Source organism: Lathyrus oleraceus, chromosome 6 (genome assembly GCF_024323335.1).
Source record: "Lathyrus oleraceus cultivar Zhongwan6 chromosome 6, CAAS_Psat_ZW6_1.0, whole genome shotgun sequence".
Classification (NCBI taxonomy): Eukaryota; Viridiplantae; Streptophyta; class Magnoliopsida; order Fabales; family Fabaceae; genus Lathyrus; species Lathyrus oleraceus.
This window is the reverse complement of record NC_066584.1, coordinates 445,596,922-445,610,304: the sequence shown is the minus strand read 5'-3', so window position 1 is coordinate 445,610,304 and position 13,383 is coordinate 445,596,922. Positions and strand designations below refer to the sequence as shown.

The 13,383-nt window shown below is 33.9% G+C and overlaps 2 protein-coding genes across 2 annotated transcripts; both read right to left on the bottom strand.

The window, feature by feature from the left end:
• Positions 1 to 2,040: 2,040 nt before the first annotated feature.
• LOC127098618 (40S ribosomal protein S3a) lies at positions 2,041 to 3,944 on the bottom strand. Its single transcript, XM_051037256.1, has 6 exons — positions 3,764 to 3,944; positions 3,544 to 3,649; positions 3,160 to 3,297; positions 2,891 to 3,076; positions 2,535 to 2,735; positions 2,041 to 2,373 (listed from the first exon to the last, which is right to left on the bottom strand). The coding sequence occupies exons 1-6, from the start codon at positions 3,820 to 3,822 to the stop codon at positions 2,278 to 2,280; spliced, it is 786 nt and encodes a 261-aa protein (XP_050893213.1). The 5' UTR covers positions 3,823 to 3,944; the 3' UTR covers positions 2,041 to 2,277.
• A 7,327-nt stretch (positions 3,945 to 11,271) lies between these two features.
• Positions 11,272 to 12,611, bottom strand: LOC127092511 (leucine-rich repeat extensin-like protein 6). The gene has a single exon (XM_051031402.1). It carries the CDS (start codon positions 12,576 to 12,578, stop codon positions 11,370 to 11,372), a length of 1,209 nt encoding a protein of 402 aa, XP_050887359.1. The 5' UTR covers positions 12,579 to 12,611; the 3' UTR covers positions 11,272 to 11,369.
• Positions 12,612 to 13,383: the final 772 nt, after the last annotated feature.

Sequence of the window (13,383 nt, the reverse complement as noted above, 5' to 3'; positions counted from 1 at the left end):
CAATTACTAGCTCCTATGATTCGAAGACACATCAATTTGGCGTTCCACTATTATCGGCTACATTTAAATAGGTTTGAGGTTGAATCATATCATTTTTTCTTATCTTTGAGGCAAAAAGTTAAAGTAAAAAAAATATTATGTGTTAAAAAAACTGGAGAATTGCCTTTTTTCATACTAAAGACTTCTTTCGTTCCAATGATTATTTGGAAAGAATGAATTGAGTTCGTATATGCATTTTGGATGTCGCTATTGAAATCGCATTTCTAGCGATATTTTCTGGGACCCCTCCCATTTCATAAAGTATTTTGCCGAGTTTAATGACAGCGACCCAATATTCAGGTGATCCGTTTCCCGAACCCATACACGGTTTGGTAGGTCTTACTGTAACAGTTTTGTCTGGAAATATGCGTACACATATTTGTCCACCCCGACGAACATTTCGTGACATAACCCGTCGACCTGCTTCTAGTTGTCTAGATGTGATCCAAGCGGGCTCAAATGCCTGAAGAGCATATTTTCCGAAGCAAATTTTATTAACGCGAGAGGTTTTTCCTTTCATTCTTCCTCTATGATGTTTGCGGAATCTCGTTCTTTTTGGGTTATAGTTGATGGTGATTTCTCAATTCTATCTTTATTATAGAATTGTACATGAGATTTTTACCTTATACGACTCCTCGCAAATAAATTGATTGAAAAATTATGAATCAATAAAAAAATAATCAAAATAATATACAATAAAATACATATGTTTAATAAAATAGAAAATGAAATAGAATATAATCACGAGATTTTTTGACATTTAATAGAATCTATCGATCTAATAAAAAAAATTAATCTTGTTTTAATATATAATGAAATATATATTCTTAAAGACCATTTTTACTATCTATATCTAACTAGCTAATATTTTTGGATATAAGGTTCTAACAAATTCATATTTATCTTTTTTATTATAATTATCATATTGGATTGACAAAATTTTCTAAAGTCCAAAAAATCCACATTTTCACGAGTGAATATTGACTCCCTCATTATAAATTGAAGATATAATGTTGAGTTAGTCCAGAACTCCTCCCAAAATAATGAATTCGCCATCTCATCTAATGAATCATTAAGATTTCTAATTTTAATAGAATCTTTTGTATTCACAAGATTCCATCTTTCTCATTGCTTTTCTATTTATGGTTAGGTCTAAATTCTACCATTCAGCCTCTTAAATAATATAACTTATTTTTTATGAGATGACCCATAGACCTTTACATATTATAAGAAATCATATTATAAAGAATTCCTATCAAGGTCAATATTGAGGAATTTGTACCTTCTAATTTTTTATTTTTTCAAGTATGAAAGTAAATGATGAATGTGGTACAAGTAATAAAGGCTCCTTTGGACCCCAATTCCAAAAGGAACCCCTTACCTCACTAGCCTGAAAGAATACCTATTGATAAAAAGAGTTCCCTTACCTCACTAGCCTGAAAGAATACCTATTGATAAAAAGAGAAAACTCGGACTAATAATACAATAATTCCAAGAGTCCAATTGTTGAATAAATTGACACCTACAATATTTTCTAGAAGAAGAAAAAGAAGTTATGCATTTTGATTAAAATACCCGAAGTCACAAAGTCTTGGATAAAAATATGCAATTATTGAACTTAAAAGGTTTCTCTCCCTTTTTTAAATAAAAGGAACCATGTTAAAAATTGAAAAACCCATGAAAGAAAGATTAGGGACTCACATAATTCACTAAATCGAAAATGTCACTAAAAAAACTTCCCTCTCCTTTCATATTTTGAACCAAACTCTTCTCCCCTCCACATTTCTGAACCAAGTGGACCCTTAGAAGGCATGAATCTCAAGTTTTAAAAATGTGGCTTCTCAAAGGGTGCAAAAAGCTGGTTTTCAGATGGAGGGTGTCCAGAATTATCTCTTCATTAATGCAAAAAGTAGAGATGTTATGTTCAGTGTTGTATCAAATGATTTTCAAGTTTGATATGTCATCGATCATGTCAACTATTATGTTGTAATATCTAAAATGTATAAATAAGTTTAATTGATGATACTAATTTTTGCAGCATTCATAACAAGCATATACGCATTCAGTATCTGTTTTTTTAAGGATACCCAACATAATCCAGACATTATTGAGTCAAAAAATGTTGTGCTCTCTCTTCTTAAATTAAAAAGATCCGAGTAAGTTTAAATTTAATATCACTCAAAAACATAAGCAACAAGGAAAACCTAATCAAACAAAAAGAACAACTTTAACAGTAAATCAAGCTCCAACAATTTCAGTAGGTTCCTCTGCAACTGCTTCTTCAGCAGGTCTGTCTACCTTTGTGCCAATGTCATCAGAGTAATCTCCATGAACCTGCAAGAACCAAATAAACATCAAAATCAACCCAATACAGTTTTCAAGAGGTCAAAAACATGTATTAGTGAACAATCAGTGTCGCCAAACATAAAATCTAAAGACGGAGCCACTTGGTAAGGAAGAGAAAAATACAGAAGCATGTGTTCAAAAAACAATACCTCCATCAATTTTCCAAGATCAAACTTGGGAGCTTTAAGGATCTTCACTTTACGAATGAACACATTCTGCAATGGGTAAATACCACATGTAGCCTTCTCAATTTCTTTTCCAATCATCTCGGGAATGAACTTCCTGACCAATTCCTTCAAATCACAGGATGATGCCTGGTTGGTCATGATTTCTCGCATCTTCCTACGGATCTGAACAAATAAAGTTCTATTTAAATAACTAGCAATAAGCAATATCTTAGAAAAACAAAGCACAATCCCGAGTTCAAACCCACTTATCCATTTTTTATATCAAAAAGCTACACCAAAAACATGTGTTATAAAAGAAAAACTTCAAAATTATATACCCGTTTAACTTGGCTGGACTGAGCATAGCAGGTCCTCTTGACCTGGTTAGGTCTCCTCTTGGTAAATCCAATGCAAAACATCCTCAATGTGTAGTTGTCAGATGTCTTCACATCAACATGGGCTTCAATTAGTGTTTGCCACTTACGCACCAACGACCTCAATTTGTCAGTGGTGAGATTCATCCCCTATAGATTCAAATAAAAAATGAATAAGAATAACAACTAACAATAATATAACCATAAAGAATAGCCGCGGCAACGTATCATACCCAGAAATTTGTCAAGAGATTCTTCCCTTGAACATCCTCGGCTCTTAGCCTAATCTTCCTGAAAGCATGTTCCTCATCTCCTTGGAGATCAGCTAGAGAAACCTCAAACACTCTATGTTTGAGTCCATCTGAAGCAATCTGTCATTATAAAACAATCATTTTATATATAAGTATACAAAATTCTAATGGCACAACAATCAAACACATGAAAGACCAAACATCAGGACATCCTTAAGGTACAATAATTACTAATACATAAGCATTTACATGACTAAAACACTTAATTAAGTTGTATTCAGAAAATAATGCAGATTCAACAATTACCTAACAATGTACATATCAAACCAAATTTCAGAAAACATTATAAGAGCTTTAATATCATACCTTTGTTCCCTGAGTACGAGAAACGAGGGTTTTGCCGACATTCTTCACCTGGAAAACTGAAGGAGCTTTGATGTCATACCAATCCTTTTTGGCAAAGGGATCAGCACTGCAAATTCAGAGAAAACAAAGAGATCAGAACCCAGAATTGAATTTGAATACGAAATGTAAAGAAAAATGTGAAAAAATAAACTTTGAAGGTAAATAGAAAAAGGGGACTAACGCTTTCTTCTTTCCACCCTTCTTCCCCTTGGAGATCCGCTTATTCTTTCCCACCGCCATGGCTCACACTGTTGGCAGATAACAGCAACTACTAGTGACGGCTGAGATTACAAAACAGAGGCAACAATGGCGCAGGAAAATCTAAACCCTAATCTTTTGTGTATATATAAAACTCTTGCATGTTTTCGGGTTCTGATGTAGGGTTTTCGGATACCAATATTACATGGGCTTGGGTTTTTCTCCTTTACACATTGTTTTTTTAAAAGCCCAACTAGGAGGAATCTTCCTGCGACCCCCAAATTGTACTAGCACCCTTCAAAGGGGTTGTGATTACGCTTTTGTCCCGACTATAAATTATTGGATTTTTAAAAAGTTTTAAATTCTGTATTTTTAAAAAGTTACCAAATATTTTATAAAATTTTCCGTTTTGAAGTAGAATTATCAGATTTATTGAAAAAGTATCGAATATTTTGCAAAAGCATGTAGAAATGTTGGACATTTGCAAAATTGTCGGTAAAAAATCATGGGTTTTTGAATTTTTTTGAAGAACTTTCAGATTTTTTAAAAATTCGAAAACTAGTTACTAGATATTTGAAAAAAATCAGAAACAAAATAAATCTATCGATTTTTTGGAAAAATCCGGTATGAACCAAAAGTTTCGGAAATTTGAAAAGTCTGGTAGACAATAATGAAATTTTTGAAAAATATTTTTTTGATTTTTTTAACAAAGTTAAGTGGATAAAACATATACATATAATGCAAAAGGGTTATCATAGTGTTACAAAACAAATTATGTCGACTTCCTGGCTATTTCTTCTGAGTGCCTAATATATCCCGCATATGTTGTTAATCCTCATGTTCTTGCCACTTCATTACAGTTATGTCTCCATCGATTTGTGACGAGAGACAGAAAGCAATTGAGTTTCAACTTCACCTGCACCCAATTATTGTTATTAACAAAACCAATTGCAATTATTTTGTATATACTTTAAGTTATGCATGTGGTTATCACTAATATGAAGAATGTGATGTTAAGGTTCCTAGACAACAAGACCAATATAACACTGCACCTATAAGCAATTGGGTAATCCATATCAGAAATCGTCATCCATTTCTCATAACCTTGCACACCAAAGCCATCAACCTGCAAGGCACTGCTAACTTCTGGCACCGTGTCATATAACAAATTTGAATACAATTAATAGTATTGATAAATTTTAGTATCTAACTGCGCCTGAATCAAAGGCAAAGACTCTAACTGTGCCTGAATCATAGAACAAATTTGAATACAATTGATAAACTTCGGTATCTAACTGCGCCTGAATCAAAGGCCAAGACTCTTCGCCCCATCCAAGTAAAGTTCCAATAGCCCGAAACCACAATTTCGATTGTCTCCCACATCAACAATGTCATCAATGTATTGATGCAAGAAACACAGGTAACTAAGATAAATATTTTATTTTTGAAGACATGTTACATGGTTGACTTTCAGTGTACATGAACCCTTCGTACTCTGACTTCCCTGTGACCCCTCAACATACTCTTATTGTGAAGAATCATGATGCACATCACTCTATTCACCCTTTTTACTATTCTTATTTTTCTTCCTTTACTTGTACTTCACTGGTGGTGAATACATGGAAGTTGTGGATGGATGTGTTAGTTCTCGAACTTTCTTCTTCATTATCTGCTGGCCTACAATATCATGTGTACCGAAATGTTTCTTCAGCTCTTCACACTCTTCTTCTAAATCGAGTTATGCCCCACTATCTTCTTCAGTGACCTCATGCTCTTCAATAAATATTTTTTCTCAAAATACATGTATTGTGTCTAACGAAATAAGCTTTCCTTGTATTTGATATCCTGCAAGTTCACACGCATAAGGTAACTCGTGTGTTGTTTTGATGAAGCAACCGCATGTTGTTTTGTCACAGCCAATGAATTTTATCCTTTCTATCTCCTTTCCAATGTGTTATATACTCTATCTTGAAACAAATTTGTGCAATATAGAGTAAAATGGAGTGTTATACCAATGTTCAATGTTGCATACACTTTTCTGAAATGATACTCTAAGTGAACCTAATTGCACCTTCAATATTGTGTTAACAACATCTCAACTTCTACATAAATCTCCTTTACTACTACTGACAGCATATTTTTTAGTCTTCAATGTGTAGATTCAACCCTAAAAAACATAAACATAATAAAATGTCATTATCTGATCATTATTAATGTAACTATATTCATATTAACATCAATTCACCTGTTGGTTGTTGTTTTCCTATCTTTTATGTTCCAGATATGCAAAATCAACAAAAAAATGTCAACTTTGTGGAAGTTACACCAATAATCTCAAGTAGTGGTAGTCGGTACCTGTTTATTTTGTACGTACATTAAATCATTAACAACCCCAACAAATTCTAAAATAAATAAATTAAAATAGAAACATTTGGCATAAGAAGTACATGTTTATTTTATATATGCAATCAACCAACAAAAGATGAAACATGTTCAACAACTTCACTAAATTAGGATGCGTCCAAAAGATATCTATAACAACATTGAAATAATCCATGTTTCTTGTTCATTACATGTATTTATAGTCATAAATAAGACTCGGTAGATATTGCATCTCAGTCATCGAACCTCTTTTGCTCGCATTATATGCAAACCTATCCTTGTAGACCCGGGAAACACTCGTTAGGTTTTCTAGATCTCTATCTTTCAAAGCAACAACTATGTATATGGGAGCCATATTGTATTTGGTCACGTCTTTCACAAATTTTCTTTCAAGATCTTTTAAACGATCTAATACGTCATTTAAGACCTTAGCTAGCATATGATTGTGAAACTCACACTTGATAGTAACCTTCTAACCGTTTCCACTTGGCACAGATCTCAACATAGTATAATTCTCTATAACCACATCATTATTCTTTTAATTTCCTCCTCTATCATAACCCATAATAAATTCATCTTTCCCCATCGCATCTCATTTGCGGTATCCGAACGAATAGTAACAACAACAGTATGATGTTGTTTACCAACAGGTTGCGCTAATGCCAAAATGTCAGTTCGAGAGTGGAATATCTAACATTTACAATGTATACAAAATAAATTTCAATGTATGAGATATCAAAAATAAGGACTACACAATTATGTAAAAAGTACACATTTATGTAAAACATACTGCATCAGTGGTGAAAATTGAGTAAAATCCAATTGGAAACCATTAGAAGCAAGATCGCACAATTAGAGCATACTAAACTACCAGATTTTTTGGTGTATACAAAAAATATGATATATCAGACTTTCCAAAATATTCGGTATTCAACATGTTTTGCGGATTTTTCAAAATCACCAAATAAAAACTTTACAGATTCCAAACTTTTTGAAAAATTCGATAAAACTATAAAAGATTCTAAATGTTTCCCTAAAATACAAAAACAAAATCAATATATTTCGATTTTTTTTAAAAAATCCAGCAAAACTTTTAGGATTTTTCGATTTTAAAGAAAATTTATGATAAAACTACATAAAAATTTCGAGTATTTGCCAAAATAAATTATAAAGCTCAACTACAAATACTTTAAGAATAGTGTCCTTCCTTATATTTAATGGGATCTCATGATCAAGTCACACTTGATACATAAAACGGAATAGTTATTCTATGGACTTTATTAAACAAACATAATAAAGAAAAAACTTTTTATAAATAATTCGATACAAGTACCAAAAGTATTGGTCTCTAGGGCTTACACCAACACATAACACTACATTGTCTCAGATATTTGGAGAAACTGCTAATCCAAGCACCTTTATCATCTCTTATAACTCCCCCACAACCAACTAGATTATTCTCTTTGCTGGCACCATCTGAATTGAGCTTCACCATGTTATGAGGAGGAGGTCGCCACTCCATATTCCTATTATGCGCTTCATTCCTTGTCACTTTAACGGTTAGATTCTTTGTGTTCTCATACTCAAGTCTTCTTTGCAAGATGTTAAACATTGCCTCATTCAGCCTCACATAAGATTCATCGTGTTCTTCTTTATTCCGTCACATCTAAATTGCGTGGCAGACAATGGCTTATACACTACTCCACCTCTTAATTCCTTTTCCATAAAACTTAAGGTTTAAACTAATCCAATCCTTAAGATCCATTGAGAAAAAAGTCTACCAAGATATTACTAGGAACTAAGCTCTTCCAAATGTGCATTATTTTTGGGCAATCCCTAAGGGCATGCAAAGTTGTTTCACATACATTGTCACACAAGTTGCAACAAGTATGGCCAAGACCCTTTTTAATTTTATTGAAGTTGGTGAGGAGCCTATCGTGATTCATCAACTAAATAAAGCTTCTACATCTCTCAGGAGTAGGCATGGCAACATAACCCTTACTCGCGGGTACCCACCCGAACCCGCCTCAAAGTTGACGGGAAAAATCCGCTTTGACTGGGTTTGGGTTTTCCCCGATTATAAAATATGAGGACGGGTCGGGTAATGGGGACACTAGTACCCACCCCGAACCCACCCCCGAACCCCGCCCCGTTTATTTTACCATGTAGATTATTATTTATTTTTGATGATTTAGAATATTAAATAAGTGGCCAATGTTTTAATGTTTTGATTTGTATTAATTATTTAAAATATTCAAAATATATGTATGAGATTTTTTTAGATTGTTTCATTTTATTATTTGTAATGTAATTTGATTTTTAAAAAATTAAATATTTCTATTAAAAAAAATTGATTTCACTAAATGGATGGTGGCGGGACGGGGATACCCGAACCCGTTTGGGACGAGTTTGGGTTTTAATTCTCCATCCCTGTTTGGGTTTGGGTGGGGAATGGGGATTCGGGTTTGGGTTTGGGGGAGGTAAAAACCGTCCCCGACCCGCCCCATTGCCATGCTTACTCAGGAGCTGCAATTTTCCAGACCGACTTCCATTCTTTTTCCACTAACTCATCCTTAAAACCTGCTACACAGTTATACAAATCCTTCATCGATAATTCTCCATTACCGGTACCTGCAACATAAAAAATCTCAGCTTCTTGCCCCATACAGGGAGGCAAGCATGACCAAAGTTTTTCAACCCACTCTTGTGGCATCCAGTTCTGGAGGATACTCTATTTCCACTCCCTTTGACCATCCACCAAATCTCAAACTTTGGCTTCTCGAAGATCGTCCGGTATAACACTCTCAAGATCTTTCAAACAGAACTTTCTCCCTAGCTAATTATCCTTTCAAACACTGATGGTGGTTTTTCTGTCTCCAACACTTCAATTGACGTGCTTTATTAGTGTAGGAATGTTCTTTATTATCTCATTCTTTATTATCTCATTCCAAAGACTAGAGTATGATCATCTATATTTAGTGAGGCCATTGTTCTTCTTTGTTAAGTATTTCCCTTTCAGGATATTGCACCACATATCTTGAGAATTATTAATGATTTTTCACTCTAACTTCATGATACACAATGTATTCAAAACCTCCAAATTTTCGAGACCAATACCACATAGAGCTTTAGGTATTGTAAGAGAATCCCAACCAACATCATGAATCTTCCTTTGCTCATCAGTGTCTCCCCAAATAAACTTCCATTGCAGGCCATGAACATCCTCTATGTAGGATTTTGGGAGTGTATTAGTCATCATTGGGTATAAAGGAATAACTTAAATAACATTTTTAGCTAATGTTATTCTCCCCGTAAAGGATAAGTTATTCTTCTTCCAGTTATTAAGTTTCGAGGCAATCTGATCAACTATATATTATAAATTATTCCATCTAAGTTTTCTACCACTAAGAGGAACTCCAAGATACTTCCCAAAATTGCTTGTGACCCTGTGTCGAGAGAGTTGCGTCAATTTCATCTGCATGCTTCTTGAAACATTCTTGGAAAATAATCCACTAGTTTTCTCTTGACTCACTTCCTAGCCTGACATGTTGTAGAACTGGTTAAGAGTATCCATGCCACACTTGATATATTTTTCAGTGGCTTCACCAAAAAGTAACAAATCATCCGTAGACATAGTTTTTTTAGTTCTTACACCTAACCTCTTGCTAAATTAGATGAGATAACTTATCCATGCAGAGCACACAACAAGTAAGGAGAAATCGGATCCTCGTTGGGGACGAAAGAAATAATTTCTCGCACCATTCCAATTCACGTTGGTTTCAACACTCGATACTGCATGCATGATAAGCTTAATCATTTGAGTATGTATATTGATTTCTTGAAGAGTGCGCCAAATAAACTCCTAACTAAGCTTGTCATAGGCTTTCAAAAGATCAACCTTTATCACAAAATAACCTCTTTACCTTTCAACTTCTCCATATTATGCATTTCTTCTTTCACAATTATCATATTCTCATGCACATATCGACTCAGTACAAACCTTGTTTGATAAGGAGAAATCAATATATCCATGCTCATCTCCGGTCTCCCCATAATAACATTGCTCACCACCTTATAAATGGTATTACACAAAGACATATGGAGAAACTGTGCATCACTACATAAGGTTGTTCAACTTTAAAAATTAAGCAAATGTCGGTTTGGTTAACTTCAACTATCTCATCAGGCTTCTCCCAAACTTTACGAACAAAGTCAGAAACTTTGGTACCAATTACATTCCACGATCTTTGATAGAAGCCCGCTGGAAAACCATATGGACCCGATGTTTTCCAAGATTTCATAACAAAAAAAGCATTTTTAATCTCCTCGTTGCTAACTTATCATCAAGTTTTTGAATATCAGTCAAATTCATCTTAGTGTATGCGATCTGCATTTAATTCCACGTGTTCCAATGGCCATTTATAATAAACAACTTTTTTAAATAATCATTTACCACACTTTTAAGCTTATCACCATCTTCTATCCATTTACCATTCTCATCTTTCAATATTGTGATCTTGTTCTTCCTATTTGCGTTCAACTACCATGTTTTGCACATTTATGACAAAAATAATTTAAATTAAAATACTCGGTGTTGGTATTATACTATAATTTAGCAGCTATCCTTGCTAAGCTTTTCAAAGAAATATTTTATTCAAATTGTGGCATTTGAATTGTAAAGATACATATAACTTTTATGAGTGGTAATTATCAATGATAACGACGGCACATATCCGACATTCATTCATTCATAATAATAGTAATACTAAATAAACAAAAATAACTACCATTGACCCAGCAAATGACGATTTTGTTTATGAAGCAACAAAAAATTGGTTTAGAATTTGAGTTTTATAGACCATCGAGAATATCCCTTTCTGCATTACTCACAAGTTTCTTATATTACCCCTTTGATATTTATTTATTTATTGCTGCAACTAACAAAAGTTTATATTTTAATTTAAAAAAACTTCAAAGATACGAATAAGGCTTCATATTTGCAACGAAATAGAAATAACAATATCTAAATTCAAATTCCTATGATTTTTTTTATATATTTTATTTGTACAAGAACAACATATATGACCAAGTAAACACTATACCCTCTAATAATTCTTACGTGTTACGTGTATAATATATATCTCCAATAAAGAACACAAGAATTTTAAAAAATATTAATATCACAAACTCTTATCTCTCTCATCTCATCATAGATAATGGTAGTAAACCTCCGGAGGAGGTGGTGATGGAGGAGGCGGCGGTGGAGGAGGTGGTGGTGGAGGTGGCGGAGGAGGTGGTGGAGGAGGCGGTGGAGGAGGAGGAGGTGATGGAGTTATAAAAGAACAACCAACACCAGTACAATGAACAGGATGTTTATAAAAAACATCACACTCATATCTCGACCTTTGCAACGGTCTAAAAGGAATACAATTCAACCTATCATCCTTATTTCTCAACTCAACACAAGTTTCCGATTCATCGCTGAAATAATTAAACGAATACGTAAAATTCTCCAACCTCGGCAACCTACAAACACTCTCCGGAACCAAACCAGAAAACCTATTATGCGCCACATTCAACTGTTCCAAACTCTTCATCCGACCAATACTCTCCGGCAACTCCCCGACAAACTCATTAAAGCTAACATCAAGCACTGTCACTTTATCCAACTCACCAATCTCATCCGGTAAACAACCTTTCATCCCACTATTAACGATAATAATCTCGTTAATAGTCTCCTTCATTTTCACCACACTCGACGGAATACAACCTTTGATGTCATTGTTCGCGAAAACAATGACAGAAGCCGGAGAGTTTCCGAAATTCTCCGGCAAAGAGAATTGAAACTTATTGTTGTTGATGAAAACCGCATCAAGTTTGAGATCAAAGAGTTTCCCAGGAACACTTCCTTGAAAGTCGTTGAATCTTATGTCTAAAAATCTCAACGAAGGAATGCAAAGAACAACTTCCGGGAATGGGCCGGAGAGTTTGTTGTTGCTGATGTCTAGCTCGTGGAGAAAGTGGAGAGAGTCAAAGGTGTTTGGAAGGGAGCCATAGAAGCGGTTTGTGTTAATGTGGAAGAGAGCTAGGTCTGTTAAAAGACCTAGCTCTTCTGGTAATGAACCTGCTATGTTGGCATGGTTTATGTCTATGCCAGCAACGGTGTAGATGTAGGGATCTTGTGGGGAGGGTGCACAGTAGATACCTGTGTAGTTGCAGACATTGGGGCCATACCAGTTTGAGGTGAAGTTTTTAGGGTCAGAGGTGAAGGTTTGTTTCCATGCTTGGAGTGCTGTGTGGGCTTTGATGAGTCTTGGGTTGAGTGGTGGGAGAGCTTGGTGTGAGGGGTTGATGGAGAGTATAATGAGAATGAAAAAGATGAAAATTGGTGTGAAATAATGATAAGGGGATTCCATTGGTGATAATGGAAGGTTTTGGTTTTGGTTTTGGTTTTGGTTTTGTGTTAGGGGAAAATGGGTTTATATAAAGGTAGGAGAAGTTTTGAAAGTTTGTGTTTGGTTGATGTAAATTGACATTACTCTTGTAAAAGAATAAAATAATAGTGAAATCGTTTAATTACACATTTAAATGGGTACACATTACATCTAAAAGACCAAGTTTTTCATGATTGAATTTTAAGAAAGTGTATAGTTTGGTTAGACTTTTTCATATTTTTTTTCTTCTTCTGTTTGTTTTGTAATTTTAGTTTAAGTTTATTTTATTTGATGCATAGTGGATGGGATGGGACTGCCAAAATGGAATACAGCCGGCTTTATTTTGAAAATAAGGAGTTTTTAAGACATAGATTATGATAAAAGTTCTAAATTATGATATTGGACTGTTACACCTGAATTGTATAAGTAATAAGCAGTTCGAAAGGCAAAGAAGATTAAACACTCAACATGCTGTTTTGAGTTAAATTAATAGAGGTGACAATTTCAAATTGTGACTTTAGCATTTAAAATTATTTTTTTTATGTGTGTTAGTCTTTTTTAATGTCAAAATATATTAATAAGTTGGACTCCCACTTATTCATTTTAATAAGTGGATTATATTATTCATTAAGTAAATTATATTTATTAAATTATTTAACTAATTTTTTTTTGAAAAACTTGAAAATACAAATAATTCAAAAGCATAAAAAGTGTCTAGAAAGTTACTAAGTGTACAACTAAAAATTAAGAAAAACAAACACTAGAATCAACAAAACAACAAACAAAG